The sequence below is a fragment of the Tyto alba genome, unplaced genomic scaffold, assembly GCF_018691265.1.
Source record: "Tyto alba isolate M040663 unplaced genomic scaffold, T.alba_DEE_v4.0 Super-Scaffold_16, whole genome shotgun sequence".
NCBI lineage: Eukaryota > Metazoa > Chordata > Aves > Strigiformes > Tytonidae > Tyto > Tyto alba.
Genome location: NW_024881278.1, coordinates 12470574 through 12488257, shown reverse-complemented (window position 1 = coordinate 12488257; position 17684 = coordinate 12470574). Strand labels below are relative to the sequence as shown.

At 46.3% G+C, this 17684-nt stretch overlaps 1 protein-coding gene across 2 annotated transcripts in view; it reads right to left on the bottom strand.

Moving 5' to 3' along the window:
• Window positions 1–17684, bottom strand: part of TOGARAM2 (TOG array regulator of axonemal microtubules 2) — a 53982-nt gene that overhangs the window by 26348 nt on the left and 9950 nt on the right. Inside the window, exons 2-9 of one of the 2 annotated variants that reach the window (XM_032989311.2) lie at window positions 15444–15574; window positions 10112–10247; window positions 7594–7728; window positions 6554–6853; window positions 5862–6097; window positions 4187–4359; window positions 2907–2953; window positions 882–1072 (exon numbers count right to left, since the gene is read on the bottom strand). In XM_032989311.2, the coding sequence (XP_032845202.2) occupies window positions 882–1072; window positions 2907–2953; window positions 4187–4359; window positions 5862–6097; window positions 6554–6853; window positions 7594–7728; window positions 10112–10139 (1110 nt within the window). In that variant the 5' untranslated portion in view covers window positions 10140–10247; window positions 15444–15574. The remainder of the gene's footprint in view (window positions 1–881; window positions 1073–2906; window positions 2954–4186; window positions 4360–5861; window positions 6098–6553; window positions 6854–7593; window positions 7729–10111; window positions 10248–15443; window positions 15575–17684) is intronic. The other variant, XM_032989312.2, reaches the window with a different exon arrangement.

The window sequence follows — 17684 nt, the reverse complement described above, 5'->3', positions numbered from 1 at the left end:
CACAGTGGTAAAGTGTCATAGTCCTTAATGCGGCTCCATATACATCCCACTAGTTCCAGAAGAATTCCTCCTTTCCTAACCTTGGCATACAGTTACATCCAGTGATGTATAACACTTCATTGCCATACCCTTCCACTGGTCCAAGATGCTGTTTCTCAATCTATGTCAGGAAGCCCTGCTTGAACCAAGAGAGTCACAGGAGTGCTCTAAGACATATGAAGGGCTCACATTACCAGTGAACAGGCAGTTCAGTTCCTACAGGCCAGGGCGAGGGAATAAAAACCATCTGCAATAACCAGCAATGAGAGGTAATTTGCTGTTTCTTAACGCTCATAGCCAGTAATTGCAGCTGCTTCTCACTTCCTTGCTTCTGAAGTACTCAGCTGCTCTCCGAGAACATGAGTTCAAAAAAAGGAGTCATGTGAAAACAAGCTGGAGAAACATTGGTCTTAACGAATAGAAAAATTGACAATGAGAGGGCTGTGATATACATTAAGAAGGGTAACCAAGGAAAAGCAAGGTCTTTCATTTTAGTTTGCAGCCTTGCTAACACTCAACATTGTACTCAACTTTGCTTCTTTGCTTCTGAGCATGCACTTTGTACATGTTCACTGATGCGTAACTTGTTCTGCCATACAGATCTGCTCTAAGCTTGCCTTCATACATAAAGAATACTTCTTGTGTAACCTTAGCACCATCTCCCAACCAGTGACTTCTGCACCAGTGAAAATACTCAAGCAATTTCTCTGTATGTGTACAATGTATTCCCAAGAGAATCTGCTCCCCAAGAGAAGAAGATAATGATTTTCAGTGACATTTTATGCTAAGCACTGAACAGTCGCTGAAAAGGAAGCCTGCTCACCCCTGTCCTTAGCCCTTACCTTTCCACTGTTGTACTTCAAGTCGTTGTCACTCAGAAAGGGAGGGCTCGTCAGACCATCCATCCCCTTGGCCTGGTTGAGTGGGAGGCCTTTTAATGGGGGCACAGGTTCACATAAATGTCCAGCAGACTTCACATTACCATCAACATGATGCTGGAGAACAGGCAAGATGGGTTCCAGAGTCTGGAGCTCTGGTAAGACAAGGGTGTAGATTGTGTATGAGAACAGGAAGGTACATATAACCTCTCCAAACAGATGGGGTACTACCATATTGTGCTGGCAGCAGAAATAACATTACTGTGTTGGCCATTGGATTCAAACCTACTTCATGATAGAGGCCTTGGTCCTTGGCTTCTGATGAGCAGCTGTGCTTTATAGAGAAGAGCAGAGAGATGGAGATTGCCCTTGCCAAAAAGGTTCTTATCTGTTCCTATCCACTTTGATTTTAGTAAACATCCTCCTTTTTTCCAGTTACTAAAAGAACTCCTGTTTTTTAATAGCTATATGTCTTTGTAGAGGTAAGAATCGACATTTCCTCCTCTTTGCTGGAATATTTTAGAGGGCATTTAAAAAAGCTTAGGATTCCTAGAGCGCTACCAAAACCAGAATTGTATTCTTAAAGCTAGAGAATTCATCTTCCCCAAGGAGTTTCATTCTCAATTGTAGCAGATCAGCCCATTTTCTGGGCAGCCTGACTAAAGGCTGATTTTCTTAATGGGAATAGCATGGTGCTGGTCATTCTGAAATACTTTCCAACACTGCTGTTAAAACTCAGAGAAACTAATCACTCCTTACGTGGCTACACAGTTGATAAAATCATGCGATAGTCAAGCAATAAAAAAGGAATAACTTTCTTAAATCAGGATTTTTTTCCCTGCAGAATGGTCAGGCCAATAATAGAGAGAGAGATGGTTTAACAATATAGCTCATTTCTGGTCCAGAATGCAACCAGCAAAAATGTCACCTTACTTACTCAGCAATATTTCTCCCTAGTTGCACTCAGCATCCTAGCTGCATACCAGCAATAAAGGAATCATTCCTATGGGGCATGCACATTATTTGGCAGAACGAACGCTGAGCTGAGAAACCAGTGGATCTTATCCCTTTTTCTGCATCAGCAAAATTATTCGTTAAATTCTCATCTCTCCTATCGTCACAAACCCACAGGTGGCAAAGGGACAGCAACAGTGTCACTGAGGTTGTCAGCTTAGAAGTATTGGCTGACACAGATGCACTAGACACTGCATTTTGTCTTGTAGAACTCTTATTGCTAGCGATAATGCAAGGCGAAGAGTGCAGAGAAGCCAGTGAGCACCTATTACCCCAGCCTCAGTTTGCAATACTGACATATGCAGATAGAGTAGGGGAAGCGATCTGTAATCATAAACCCAGCATATGTGGTTTAAGGCAAATGAGTTGCACAAAGGAAACCTCAATCCATTACTCAGTATTTAATATAGGCTGTGCTTTAAGAGGGTGGAAAGCTCAGATCCTGCATAGGCTGGATCTTTTTTAAGTCTCTTTCTCTGTAAATGGAAAATTCACAAGGACTTCCTATCAGACAAGGTTTTACTATTTCTCTCGGTGCAAAAATGAGCAATGTTGATGAATCTATTTCAGATTTCAAAGGGTTTGGTTCAGAAACTGCTCCAAGGGAAGGTTCAAGTGTAGGAGGAAGCAGTGGGAACATTTCTCATTTCATGTGAAATGCCTTATTTTTCTCTAATCTTTGTGACATTAGAGACCGTGCAGGGAGATAAAAGGTATAAGCATGAAGTCGTAGAACATTTCCTTTTCCTGCTGTGCATTTTCAGGGCCCCGAGGTACCCCTCCAGCTCCTGTCATTCATAACTCCATGCTGGATTGCCAGAGCACATTTTCCAGTGACTGGGCTCTGGGGGAGCCATCTGAGCACAACAAGGAATTGAAAAAAGTTACAGGATTGTTTTCAACTGAACTTTCACACTGCCACCCATGGGTCAGGATTCCTATGGTCATTTTAGGACAGCCATGCCCTGTACCTACCTAGAGATTTAAGGGTCTTCTCTTCAATTCTGCTGCCTGATCTTGGCCTTAAGAAAATTGAGGATAAAAGAATATATGAGGAGATTGAAAGAGAAGGGGGTGTAGCAGTAAAGGAGGCAAACTTTCTTAGCATGGTCATTCTGATGAAGAAGGAAATGCAACCCATAAAATCAACAATATGCAAAGCTGATTAATTGCCATTAATTTTTCAGTTGCTGGAGTCACACAGACCACATCAAGCTCTAGCTGAAACACAGGAGTCATTCTTCAGTTTGGGCCAATTCTGTCCAATTCTGCTATCTCTCCTTTTGGAGCTAAGTTGCTCTCACTGTTATATACAGCCTTTCTGAATCAGCAAGAGACATTAGGCCAGTCATAAGTCAGTATTGAGGGCAGCTGCCTTTACACCGCTGCAGAAGCCTAACTTTGCTTGGTCATGGCTCCAACTGATGACGGTATCTTGTTACACATGGTAATACCACTGCTGTCTCCTGAGAATAATATACCTCCCTGCTCTTCCAAGAAGAAAAAGGGTTTTTCCAACTCAGCTGGTAGGTAAGTATATTCAGATTGCACTTTAAAAGCCATGTTGAAGCTTTTAAATTGGAAATATATTTCGATGACTCCTTAATTATTGTTATAACTAGGATAAGGTTGACAGCTAGATTTCCCCACTCATATCCAAGCAAATCCTTCCATCAGTTGCAGCCCTATAACTGTTCTCTAGTACCTTGCCCCCTTTGATCTTAAAACCATATGTAAATATTAAACACCTATGGAATTATATATCTATAAACCAAGATTTATCTGGGCACTCATTTCACAGTGAAGGCCCAGATACAGAGAAGTTACAATTGACATTTACAGAAGCAGTGTCTGAATTTTCAGAGAGCTATACAATAGCCAATACTTGCCCTAACATATTCTTGCAGGTACAGGAATCAAAGATCATGTGCAAAACCAGATGCTGTATTCCGACCTGTGCAATCCAGTTCCAAAATGGCACCACAAAGTTTACAGAATAAATCAATATCAGAGTCCAGCAGAGGAGTTCTTAAGAGCTTTTAAGGTTCCTGCCTCCTCCTTCCACCACCCCATCCCTGCTCTTAGAGTGTATGGTGTTGGTTTTGATCATTGTGCTGGATCATTACAGACACACAAAATGGTGAATTCACAGAAGTTTGCATACATATATTGGAGAGCTGTCTGTGAAAAATAACCTCATGAGACAAGAAGTGTGAGCTGAACAGCACATTGGAGAAGCAGACATCTTGGCTTACCTCATCTCCAGGGCCTCTTGGAAAGCCTGGTGCAGAGATCTTGGGAGAGGCACTGCAGTGCTGCCAGGAGCCGCATCAGATGGTCTCGCTGACTTGGGGATAGGGGGAATCAAAGCCACTCCCAGTGACTTCTTCCCATCCCCACCACTGCAATGCAAGGGCGGCAGGGAAGCCTGGAAATAGCAGAACACAGCACTCAGACTGAGTATCCATCCTTCCACCTTTGATTCCACAAGAAGTTTAGCTATGTTCTTAGCTATGAGTTGGAAGGAAAAGTCAAGCTGATGGAGCAGCTTGGCCTAGGATGGGCAACGGAAGGGGAAATGGTGAGGGAGAGACTGTGTCCCATGCTGTTGCCAGCTCTCTCCCCTTGCTCACAGCTCTGGTAGTGGCTGCATTCCCACCTGGCATCCATCTGCTTGGAATAAGGATGTTCTGGGGTACCATTGCCTCTGTTAGCCTTTCTGATGGCATGGTAATACTACCCTCTCACTGTCCCCAAAGCACCTTCCAGACATTGCTGAACTCTGTCCAAGCCCCCACAAAGTCATTTTGCACGCTGTCAAAACCCGGGTTTCTCAAGCTCATAATTTTTTCCTGCTTCTGACCTTCCTACATGTGCTCTCTGGATGTTCAGTGCTCTCCAGCTCTCATACAATTCATCATCTTGGGCTTACTGTCATTTATGAAGTTCAGCGGAGCTCCCTACCCTGCTGTTCTGTGTAAGGTCTCTCCACCTGCTGAAATTATTTCAGGCTCCCCATACCATGGCTAGGAAGGGGGATGGAGGGAGTGGGGGCAGACACACACCCATCCTTAGTAACCCATCATTCTGTCACAGCTAAAGAGCCAAATCAGGAACTGCTCAGACTCCAGTGAAACCAAGAGAGTTCATGTCAGGGATACATTTGGCCCTGTATCTGCAAGTATACTAGCCTTTTATTGGTTATCCTTCTTACAAAAGCTGTTATTCACCTGCCTTCTGCCCACCACGGCAAAACCAAAACAACTGCAGCTTCTGCCCCTCCTGCAAAAGCAACTGAGTGGATGGGGTCTGGACTCCATTCCCCATGGCCAGAACTGCCAGTTCCCATCACTTATCCCTGGTCAAACCCATGGGAGAGGATGAAGCTGCACAGAAAGCACCAAACTCCAGAAATATTGTCAGAGATAACTGTGCAGAAGGACATGGCTGTACAACTCAAAAGCTGAGACAACCTAAAGCTGAGTTCGCAGGGCTGCCTGCTCCAGCAAACATCTCTTTTCATCTAAACCAGACAGAGCTGATATAAAAAGCCACCAAGAAACTGGTGTGTCTGCAACAGATGATCACAGATACGTGTGTTTTACTAACTGCAGAAGGATATGCTTGACCAGATTAGACACATTTAGTTGCTCCGACTGATTGCTGGTGTTTTCTCAGACATAAAACATAGCAGGAGTCACTAGAGAGCACAGAACTTATTTAAAGACCTCTTCTCTTATTGATATACGCTGAGGACATGAAGTCTGCGGTATACACGTTGCAAAGACAGCTTGAAGCACAATGTCCAGCTGAGCTCTTCCTTCGTTCAGCTGCTTCCCTGGGCTTTCACCACAGGAAAAGATCTCAGAGCTCTGCCTACAGGAAATAAACTGAAGATGCACCACATGTGATTTGGCTTGGTTTCCTTACTTTATATCCTTCTGTCTCTGACATCAACTTCTTGTTATTCCCTTCACTGTCAACACAGCCTGTGCCGTTTTCCCCATGCTCCTGCTCTCCGTTGCTCATACTGCTGGGCTCTGAGGAAGGAAGGCTGTTCTGGATGGGAGGCATGGGCTTGGAGGCTACCAGGGTCCTCTGGGAAGCTGACACAGAAACTACTGGCTTCAGGGTAACCTCATTAGGGTGATCGCAGTCGGGCAGGCCTGCAAAGTGGAGACACAGGGCATAATAGAGGCAGCATGCAAACCTAAAGCACCTGAAGCTGGATATTGCAGTGGACAGATTTTTTTGAAACTTCTAAATAACTCCACAGGGAAACACGCTCATGCTGGCAGTCACCTGAAGCAGGCCAGTGGACGACACTTACCCACTTCCACAGAGACACCAGAGGAACACCCTGATGATCTCGGCTCCTGTCAAACAACAGGGAGACCATGGGCCTGTGCTTAACCATAATGTCACCTGCAAATACACCCTCCTGCTCCTCTCCCTGACCCACAGATGTACACCCCTACAGCAACAGGAGAGCTGTGCAGGGGACTGAGAGCCGGGCAGGTTATTGCAGGGGGGCACATGTAGGGGAGAACCCTTCCCTGGGAATGTGAGCTAGCTCTCTAGGCTGGGAAAAATCAAGAAGAGTGGGCAGGCTCCCACCTTACCTCTCTGTGAGGCTAACAGATCCTCAGACATCCTCCTCATGTTGAGCTTGTCCTTGATCTGAATGGTTCCCAAGTCAGTGCTGCTCACCTCCCTCTCTTTGGGTTCTTGGCTCAAGGCTTGGTGGGAATGGTGAGAAACATCAACTCTATCCCCACTGCTGAGGTCGTGCACACTAGCTTTGCTGACCCAGCCATCCAGGGGAGAGGTGGCCCTTGGGTATGGATGTTTCCCAGTTCCATTCTCATCCCATAAACTCGGCTGCTGCTTCATCTGGGTTGTTAATATGGACTGAAAAGAAGCTGTAGATAGGTAAAAGAGAAGAAGTCAGTTAGTTGACCTCACACCTTTACAATCAACTCATCGAGTGAGTGAGGCATTCAAGGTTTTTTAATCATTCAGAAGATCGGTTTATTTTTATTTTTCATAAACCTAGCATCAGTTTAATTCTTCTGAACAACATTGAGTTAGCAAGCCAGGAAAGAGAGGCTGAAGGCCCCACTGTTAAGAGGGAAAAAAAAAATCCCATTTCAGGACTTGGCTTCTGTGAACACTACCAGTAAAGACCCACACAGTGCTACTGGCATTTCTGGAAAGCATAAATACATCTCAGCAAGCAGGCAGACCTTGCCAGCATTTCTACAGCACCATCCCATCCTCAAGGTCAGATCTGATGGGCAAGCAGAGGAAGAACTGGGAATTTACCTATGATGAAACCACACATTGATAGTAAGGATAGAAACAGAACTCACATCTCATTACCATGCCCAATTTATAGCCAGTTGGGGCACAGCCCCTGTCCTGGCTGGCAGTAGCAGTGATTTGGCTACTGTTGATAAAGGAGAAAACATAATGAACTAATGATAGTTCCATGCGCACCATTGGAGGAGGGCAGGATGATCTGCAGCTCTCTGTCAGACACCTACTCTGACACAGAGTCAGCACATGAGGACTGACCTCCACGGACAATTTCTCCCTTAATTCAGTGTTTTTTCATCTGGCTGAGGCCATCATTACATATTCAACCCCTTTCTGTCCTCACCTTCTTCTTCACTGGTCCATCTGCTGCCACAAAACTGCAAGTTTGAATCAATGCTTCCGCCTCGCAGAGCTATGTATCTGGGTTTGAATTTGGGAATGCTCCCACAGTAGACAGCAACTGGAGAATGGTACTTAGCTTTAAAATAAGGAGAGTACAAATTACTCAAATTTGCAACATAGAATCATAGAATCATAGAATGGTTTGGGTTGGAAGGGACATTAAAGACCATCTAGTTCCAGCCCCCCTGCCATGGGCAGGGACACCTTCCCCCAGCCCAGGGTGCTCCCAGCCCCGTCCAGCCTGGCCTTGAACCCTCCCAGGGAGGGGGCAGCCACAGCTTCTCTGGTCAGTCTGTGCTAGTGCCTCACCACCCTCACAGGAAAGAATTTCTTCCTAATATCTAATCTAAATCTACCCTCCTCCAGTTTAAAACTATTACCCCTTTTCCTTTCACCACACTCCCTCATAAATAGTCCCTCCCCATCTTTCCTGTAGGCCCCCTTAAATGGTTTAGCCAGTTCATCTGCTAGTTCAGGACCCATGGATGCATCTCATCAGGTCCCATGGACTTGTGCACATTCAGGTTCCTTAGATGGTCTTGAACCTGATTTTCTCCTACAGCGGCCAATTATTCATTCTCAAAGTCCCCTCCTTTGCTTTCTGTGTGTTGGGCAGTGTGGCTGGAACCGTTGCCAGTGAAGGCTGAGGCAAAAAATTCATTGAGTATCTCAGCCTTCTCCGTATCCCAAGTAACCAGGTCTCCCATTCCCTTGAGGAGAGGCCCACATTTCCCCTAGTCTTTCTTTTATCACTGGCATACCTATAGAAGATTTTCTTCTTGCCCTTGATGTCCCTGGCCAGATTTAGTTCTATCAGGGCTTTGGCTCTCCTATTCTGATCCTTGGCTACCTGGACAGTTTCTCTGTATTCCTCCCAGGCTATCTGTCCTTGCTTCTACCCTCTGCAGGCTTCCTTTTTGTGTTTGATTTTGCATTTGATATGGAGAAGAAAAAACAGACACCCTTTCTCCATGGAAGACTAACACACTATGCTGGTTTTGGCTGGGATAGGGTTAATTTTCGTCACAGTAGTTACTATGGGGTTATGTTCTGGATGTGTGCTGAAAACAGTGTTGATGACCCAGAGGTGTTTTCGTTACTGCTGAGCAGTGCTTGCACAGAGCCAAGGCCTCTTCTGCCCCTCACCCCACCCCACCAGCCACCAGGCTGGGGGGCACAAGGATCTGGGGGGGCACACAGCCGGGACAGCTGACCCCAACTGACCCCAGGGACACTCCAGGCCCTGTGGGGTCATGCTCAGCATGCAAAGCCGGGGAAGAAGGAGGAAGGGGGGGATGTTCGGAGTGACGGCGTTTGTCTGCCCAAGTCACCGTTATGTGTGAGGGAGCCCGGCTCTCCTGGGGACGGCTGAGCCCCTGCCTGCCCAGGGGAGGTGGTGAACGAATCCCTGGGTTTGCTTTGCTTGTGCACACAGCTTTTGCTTTACCTGTTAAACTGCCTCTATCTCAATCCACGAGTTTTCTCACTTTTACTCTTCCGATTCTCTCCCCGTGCAGGCGAAGTGGGCGAGCGGCTGTGTGGGACTCGGTTGCTGGCTGGGGTTAAACCATGACACATACCAGTAGTGGTCTGCAGTCCTGGCCTCTGCCATGGTGCGTTTGCCCTCACACTATTCCGCTTGGTGAGGCACTTGTATTCCAGCACTTTGACAGCTGAACATTCTATAAATTTGCATGTGTTTTACTGGTTGCCCAGACACGGCTACAGGACTTCTTTCCCCTCCTTTCAAAGGCTAGGCAACACACAGTCGTCTCTAGAATATGACAATGTCTAATAAGTAGATGGTTTCCAAAGCTAGTTTGAAAGTCCTTTGTTTCTGTAATTCTCACTCAATTTTGGGTTGTTTTTTGTTGTTTTGTTTTTTTTTTTTTTCACTTCACAACAAAGGAAGTACAAAGACACAATCACCAGGTGTTATAACTAAAAGAAGGTTTGCACTCTCCATTAGATGTGCCCAATGTTCAGTGGGATTATTTGATTACTGTATCTATAGGATGCAAATTGTCCATCCAAACATTCTCCTTTGTTCTGTTTCACTGTTACAGGTGTTTATTCCCTGCTTTCTTTAAAGCACACACACCCCAAACCAACATAAACATGGCCTGCCTCAAAAAATTTCTGCTCTTGACGGTTCCTGAAAATTCAAAATTATACACAGCATGCTTCCCTGCCCCTTGCCTTGGCCGACGTCTTCCCCATTACCCAGACTCTAAGGCTGGGCCCTCACTTGTACAGCATGAAGAATAGTTGCTGCACTTGCCAGCATCTCCGGGGCCTCGTGACCAGCGCTCCGAATGCAGCTTTTGTACGCGCTCTGCCTCCCTGAGCCGAGCAGCATTCCTGGGCACTGTCACTGCCGGTGCAGGCAAAGGCTGCAGGAGCAGGATTTTGCAACAAGCCCTGCCTGAAGAAGCCTCCAGCCTGCTGCAGCCCTTTACCTGCCGCGAAACCATCCTGCGTTGCCATGGCGGCGGGGGGGGCGATGGGCTCTCCGCAGATGAGCGGCTACTCCATGTGCTGCTGGTCGCTGGGCCTGGTGCCGCTGCCGGCGGGTTCCCCTGCAGCATCAGGAGCCTACATGGGGAAAAATGACACTGCTAGTGCAAGGGACAGCCACCGATCCCTGGCATTGCCGTGCCTACCCGGGTTCCTGAATATGAAACTTGCCCAGATCAGGTGGTGGTAAAACAACATAAAAATACGTCCAAGCTACGCATTTTCGGCATTCTGTCGAAATCACAGCCATAAACTTCAAATGCTGGAGGAAGGCTGCTGTTGGCATAACGGGGGAAACATAACTCCAGCCCAGCAGCTGCTCTCCCCATGGCTGTATGAGCACGGCAGCAGAGAGAAGTCTCTCACTGCGCGTTGGAGTGCTTCCCACTCGACTCAGCGCTGCCGCTGCAGCGGGAGCATCATTTCATACATTCGACAACAAAGATCTGTAATGTCACACTGGACTTGCCCCAGGGACAACCGAAATAATGGGGAGTAGAATAGTTTGCTCCTTTCTAATACAAACATACCTGGATTTACCGGACACTGGTGTGTAACCCCTATCTCTAACATTTTCCACCAGTCTGCAAGATTTTTTTCCCGTAGAAAGTGGTAGATAACATTTTATGACACATCCATGAGTAATTCTGAGCCACAACTCAAACGGCAAGCCAAATACTTCCAAATCTGCCACCCGTTGGGAAAGGAAGGAGAAAAGCAGTTGAAACAACTGCTGTTGTAGCTAAATTGCCTGCGTTTATAGCATTGTTGAGGTACCTATAGCACTTGCAACACCTCAGAAAGCCTGAGGCTACAGCATAACCCTTATTCAGGGATTCCAGATATCCAGAAACTATCTGCTGTGCTCACATCAGCAAATGCACATCCCACAGGACTAATGGAGTTGTAGACAGTGTTTATAGTTCTCAGGGTATGTGAGGGTAAAAGAAGTTTATGCTTAGCCCTTTAGGTTAGTGCTATAGCAAAACATGACACTTTCCAGCTTCAGTACCTGCAATCCGTTTCCTTACCGGTTTGGTTGCTTCCACTTCGAAACGCTATAGAGATTTCTTTTCACCTTCTGACACAGACTTCAGTCACCATACAGGGCTTGGACTTCCTTAAACATATTAGCCCATTTCTTATGGCCTAAGTGAGAGGTAAGAGGCGATATTGCAGAGCATACCTTAGGCTAAGAGGTAAGATTCCTATAAACTTTAGTGAGTACAGAAGGATGCCAATGGGAACTGCTTTTGAAAATCCACTCATAGGTGCCTCTAAAGCTCTGCAAATGGAACGACTATCACATGGTCGCTAAGTGCAGCCAGAAGGATCAATCACAGACACAGTACAGTTAAATTATTACAGAAAAAGAAATTCCTCTGTACTCGATGGAAAAAGCAAAGTCAGATCCCTATTAATGTGTTCTGTAAGCCTCAAACAAATAACAAAGAATGCCTGTATAAGGACTTTAGGTACCCTACTATTTATCAAATTTACAATCAGATAAAATGGTATCCTCAAGTAAATTTCAATATAAATTGTTCATATTGCATTGTTCATAAGGTCCTGTACTGCTCCACCCCCTGCCCAAGAGCTTTAATTCTGATCAAAAGCTGTCAAAGCATTCATCTGGAGTAAAGCAAGTGATTTCAGAAAGGCTGGAGCTGGCTGAGACAGTTAACCCACTTCTGGCTTTCACCCTTTGTGTTAATCTAGATAAATTCACAGAGACAGTTTAAGGTCAAGGAATTAAGGTACTTAGAGGGTTTTTTAAGCCTAATTCCCATTACTTTCAATGAAAGGCAGGCACTAAATATCCTTAAAAAGACAAATGTAGGTCTATTTGGACTGTGTACTTTAAAACAACAAATGGATATATCATTTTGAGTGGGACTAGGGCATAAAGCAGGGATTAAGGTATGTTTTCTTTGGTTTTATTTCACAGGATGAATATTTAAGAAATATGCCAGTGGCAATTTTGGCTGGTTAAGATCACCTCCTAAATGAAGCTGAGCATGCCCCATTGCTTAAGGTATTAAAAATACCCAAGAGAAAGTAGTAAGTACCAGAAATGAATGTATCCTGTAGCTAGGACAGAAGGCTGCCTCTGCTGCCGACTTACCCTGGAACTCAAAGCCAGGCTCTCTTTGACTCAATTTTGTTACTCTGCCAGGCTGTCCTACCTAAATGCTAGCACGCTATACAGCGTAATTAAGAAGGGCATTACTTATGGCACCTCCATGGCCCCCAAAGGCTTAATTGCCAAAATTCAGGGCATAGTTCCTAATTCAGGCCAGCTACATGATGTGAAAACCCCCAAAGGTACAACTATGTAGAGCCAGCCCTTCCTCCCTTGCACCGAGACCACTGTAACCAGAATGATAATGGCAATTTGCCTGCAGCCTGGGGGAAGTGCTGGGTGAGCAGGATTCATTGTTTGCCACTGCTGACAGGAGCACGGAAAACAAACTGGTGCCATTCTCTGTACAGAGAACAGTGGCAGTGGTTCACTGCTGGGTGAAAAAAAAAAAAGTGTTAGAAAATGGCTTTCTGAAGAGGAAAGAATGGAACACAGCTGCATTTCAACAGCTCCAGGCCCTGGTGATGTTTCAGTAGACAGTAACTGAACTCCTTGTCATCCTTCCGCTGGGTTAATCAAGAGGAAATGCATCCTCTGGGATTTTCAGCTTCTTTGGATCATTAGCACCCAGTAAATGAAAACAGAGATTATTTAATGCTATCATTACTTTCTTTCCCAACTAACAGGCTATTTCTCTGGTGGCATCCCAGCACAGCAAACATACAGTATCGCTATGTGAAGCGTGCTGATGCCAACAACCCTACAGAGCCTGTCAGGACTGGAGCCGCCGTGGAGGTTGAACCCAATATCTCACCAGCCAGAGGGTTGTTGTGAGGATAAAATGAAATTGGAGCACTCACAGTTGTTTGGGGGGTTTTGGCCAGTGGATTTCAGCTTACAGTGTCATAATGCATCCATAGCATGAAGTTTTTATGTAGAGTAAAAAGCCATCGCCTAGTGAAACTGGGCAGTTTCCCCAAGCCAGCGGGAGAATCACGTGGCAGATCCCTGTGCTCCTAATTGCATCTCTCCCCATTTGTCTAAGTTCTTGGTGTCAAAGCTACTTAAGCTAGACACACAGTTCACAAGAAGTGCTCCCTGTGCCTTTCTGCACAATGATCCAAGTGAGGTTAAACATCCAAAATCTGTTTTCTCTTACCGTTGAACTTACTGTTTTGAGGAATTTCTGAACCAGTAAACTTGCTTCCTCAAATATATACTGTGCATGGCAAGGAGCACAGAAAAGATATAATGTGAAAGCACCACCCACGTGATGCTCTTTTTACAAATTCTGCCCTCAGCTTTCATTTGGAAGATCTTAAAAGTTCAATGCCCCTATCAAAAGCTCCTGCGATGGCTGCTTCACAGCAGAGCAGGGCTGCTCAAGCATGAAACAAGAGTTACCACAAGCAGCAGCTTACCCAGGGCAGCAAATCAAGAGTTCAGAATAAACTGATCTGAATGCCAAACCTCATTAGCTCCTTCAAAAAGCACTTGAACAGTCCCTCATTCCAGCTCTAATGAGGTGGTGTACTGGACACCACGGTTATGTGAGTACTGTACACAAGTTTGCTCCCACTGACAGTCTCTGTTGGAGAGGCAGCCAAGGGTGTTTGTTCCCCAAAGGCGGGTGACTGATTGCTCTGTGGGCTCCTGTGACTGCGGGACACAATGAGATGAGAAGGAACCAAGCACACTGACACACCTTTGCCTTGAGCATAACCCAGCCTCGCACTAAAAGGTTTCCCCTCCTTATTGAGGGACTTTGAAGAAGACCCTGAACTTGCAAGATCCTGAGCCCATGCAGGGGTTTGCAGAGCGCCTCATGCAGAGATATCCTCACCCTGAGGGCCCTCCAGGTGCTAATGATGTATGAGCATAAATCAGCGGACAGCAGTAAAGCTGTGGGGGCTAGCACTAGAAAAAGCACACAGCAATCAGCTGCTGCTTCTCTTCTGAGAGCAGGTCCTCATGGCACGTAGGATTTCTGCCATGAAGGACTCTGGGAAAGGCTCTAAGTGCCCAGCATTCAAAGCCTGGATACAGAAGCTGTCACAACCAGCACCTGAACTAGTGTATCCTCAAATTGAGTCTAACCAGTGGCCCATGTCTTGAAATGTTAGGCCAGCTGCTTGTTGGTCACACCAGTCTCTTGTAAAAGCATTTTCCTTAGAAATATCGGGCTTATCTCCCTCTGTGCCTTCCTCTCAGCTGCCTCAGGGAAAGGGGTCTCCCACCCCATAGTTCTGTGTGAAGCCATCCCAGAGGGATACTAAAATATGTTCCCCAGACAGTAGTTTTCTCCTGGTAGGGTCCTGCATACTGTTCCACACACCTTTCATAAAGGCACAAACCAACTCTAAGCACTCTGACTACAGCAGGTTTCCACAAACAGCTGCATAAATACAAGGTAAATCCAAGTGAGCATCCTAGGGGCTCTGTCCTGTTCCTGTGTAATTATCAGGCAGGGAAATTCTCAGTGATCTGAAGCAATTTTGTTCAGCTGCAACATAGGATCCAAGTTTTGTATTGAAATTTTTCATTATGAGTAACAAGCATTGGAAGCACAAGGTGCTGGGCTGACATGCAAAAGCAGGAGCATATCCTCTAATGCGATGAGTTTAATTGTCCATTTTATTAATCTTATAGCTATTCCACTAAAGTCCCACTACTGTTCTTAGTGCTGTATTAACCTTGAAATACAACAGTTTCCACTGCTCAGAATTTATTCCCTGGTCTTTACACTATTTAACATATCTGTCTTGTTCAGGGCCTAAGGCCACCAATCAGGCATCACTGAAATATTTAAAACCTCAATACACCTAACCTACAAGGTATCACTTAGCTCCACAGGCATTTAAATCCCTAGGGTGCCCAAGTGTCCACATGCTGATGCCTGCTAAACACAGGGGTTGTCTTGCATCCGACCTGCTGCTCAGAGCCCCACACCGTGGTGCCCAGAGGGCCCAATGCAGGATCAAGGTGGACAAACGCATATTTTCCAACACCTACCAGCTGGCAGAATCTGCCTTGGGTGAGCTGGATACCACTAAGAGGTAAAGGAGTGACAGGCTGTCCCTGCAATAAACTGCAATGCCTACAGGGAGAGAGACAAAAAGGAGCTGCCAGGTCTGAACACACAACACAGTAGAGCTGGCTGACAAAACCTTTTAAGGGTTTGGCCTACTGACCTGACAGAAAATACCATGTTTCCCCATCGCCATCACTTCTAATGTCTGAAAGCGAACATAGCCAAAGAACATCATGGAAGGTGGAAGACTGCAGAAGCAGAGCTAGCTCTGCTGCCGACTCATTGCCTTGCCTGCAGAGAAATAGAAGTATAAATCTTTAGAGCAGAAAAAACTTAGAAGCATATAAATGTGACCTCTGCAGGCCACAGATTTTGAATAAGTCGGCTTTACAGGTCGATATCTCCAACTGAACAATGCAAATGATGCTTGGAAGCTTTCCAGTGCTCTCAAAGGCCCTGGAGTGGCAGATATTACACAAATACGCATGGTTACCAATTGTCATTACAGCAGCGGTTTCTGCAGCAGAGCCCCAGCTTGCTAAATTGTTAGGGGTGACGGAGCATGGATATTACTAGGAAGAAAGGGAATGAAAAAAATTGAAGCAAAGACATTCTCTCCAGAGAGAGAAGGAGAGAAACAAAGGGAGAAAGTAACCAGCAGACACCTCTGATAATGAGCAGAGTCCCTGTATTACAATCCTTCAGAGAGTTCAGTTTGTCCTCCCTCTGCTGCCGTGGCAGGCCAGCATCTCAGTACCGCAAAAGGAATTCAAGATGCATTAGATTGTGGATCTTCCCTCCTCATAATTCCCAGATCCAATTTTCGGAGTTTCACACTTTTAGTAATAAACTCCTCTGAAAACAGAGGTTAACCTGGAGGCAAGTTTGTTCGTCAGCGTGATATTGCTTTGGGACTAGGCATTTACGTATCAGAGAGCCTGTGAGCTCAATAAAGTTCGCTTCTCCTCTCTTTGCTTGAAGTAAAATTATTCCACCTGTCCCCCGCATCCTTTGGAGTGAAGTGCTAATGTTAAACTTAGTGAAACACAGCGATTTAAACCATAGGCAAGAGCAGACTTGCAGGGGTGAACCATCACCCCCAGGAGCCATGTAACACTGACCTAAACCTCAGCAGGGGCCGATTCAGAAAGTTGATTTGAGATTGACCTTCCTAGATTGTACCTGGAAAATAACAGTGTGAGCCCAGGAAGGACCAAAGGTACAGTTTTTGCTTTTTGGCCCCAGTCAGAGCAAGGGGAGTTTGAGCAGGAGCTGAGCGGGGATTTGCCTGTTTGCTCGAGGGCAGCCTGAGCCAGGGTGGGAGCTCTCATTCTGCCTCCCACGGCATGGCAGAGGCCAGGATGTAAATTTTCTTATGAAGAGGAGATTCTCTGCCAAACAACCACCCTGTCTGCTCTGCAGCTCCTGCCTGCCCTCCTCTACCCTCCTTCCATCCACCACCCCAAGCATTGTTCGTCTTCCACACCTCCCAGGACTGTGTTTCTTAAAAGACACCCAAACTCTCTGGCACACAGCGGGAGTCATCCAGCAGAAGCTTCCCTTGCGTGGCTTTAAGACTTTGCGAAACAACTTTTTGAACAGAGAAAAAAATACGAGGAAAAAAATCCTCACATCTTTCTCCCAGATTTTATTGCCTTCTGGGAGAGACGCTTGCACTGAGCAACCTCCACCAGAGCACAGAGTAAAAGCAACCCCTCTGCCCGGCTCCTGCCAGCCCCCGCCAGAGCACCACCTTGCTGAGAAAGCAACAGCACACGAGACAGGGCTAGCCACCAACCTCCTTCACAAACACGCGTGTCCTTCATTTTGGAAATCTAGCTCCACGTTGTTAAGCTTGTAATCCCCCCCAGAGTTGTAAAGCCCCGCTGTGGGTTGCCTCTCACAAGGGAACAAGGATTTCTTCTGCTCCAGACCCTGCGCTTCCAAAACTGGAAGCAGGGACAGCCATTTGTCAAGCCGAGCCCCTTCTCCAGGAGGGCAGCAGGCTCCCCCTTCCAGGTGTACGAGCTCAGCAAGCACACAGTGCCACATACCAGGAATAAACAAGGCTGCATAGCAACCACTTCTCTAAAGAAATCTTGAGCATGAGATGCAAAGAATATCTTTTCCCTGCAGGGCCGGCTGGCAGATCCCCGGGCGCTGCAGCCACAAGCACCCGAGGAACCTCAGCAGCCCCCAGACCTTCAGGCAGGGACACACCGAACTGGAACGTGGTCCCAGTCCCTCCCTGCCTGCTCACGACAGCTGCGTCAGAATCACCCCTAAAGCTGCATGCAACACGCAAGCAAACAGAAAAGTATGCATCTGCTGCAAACTGATAAAAGGGAGGGGGCAATTTCCACCCCCTTCGCTGCAGGATTTGATGACATCTCTGCACAAT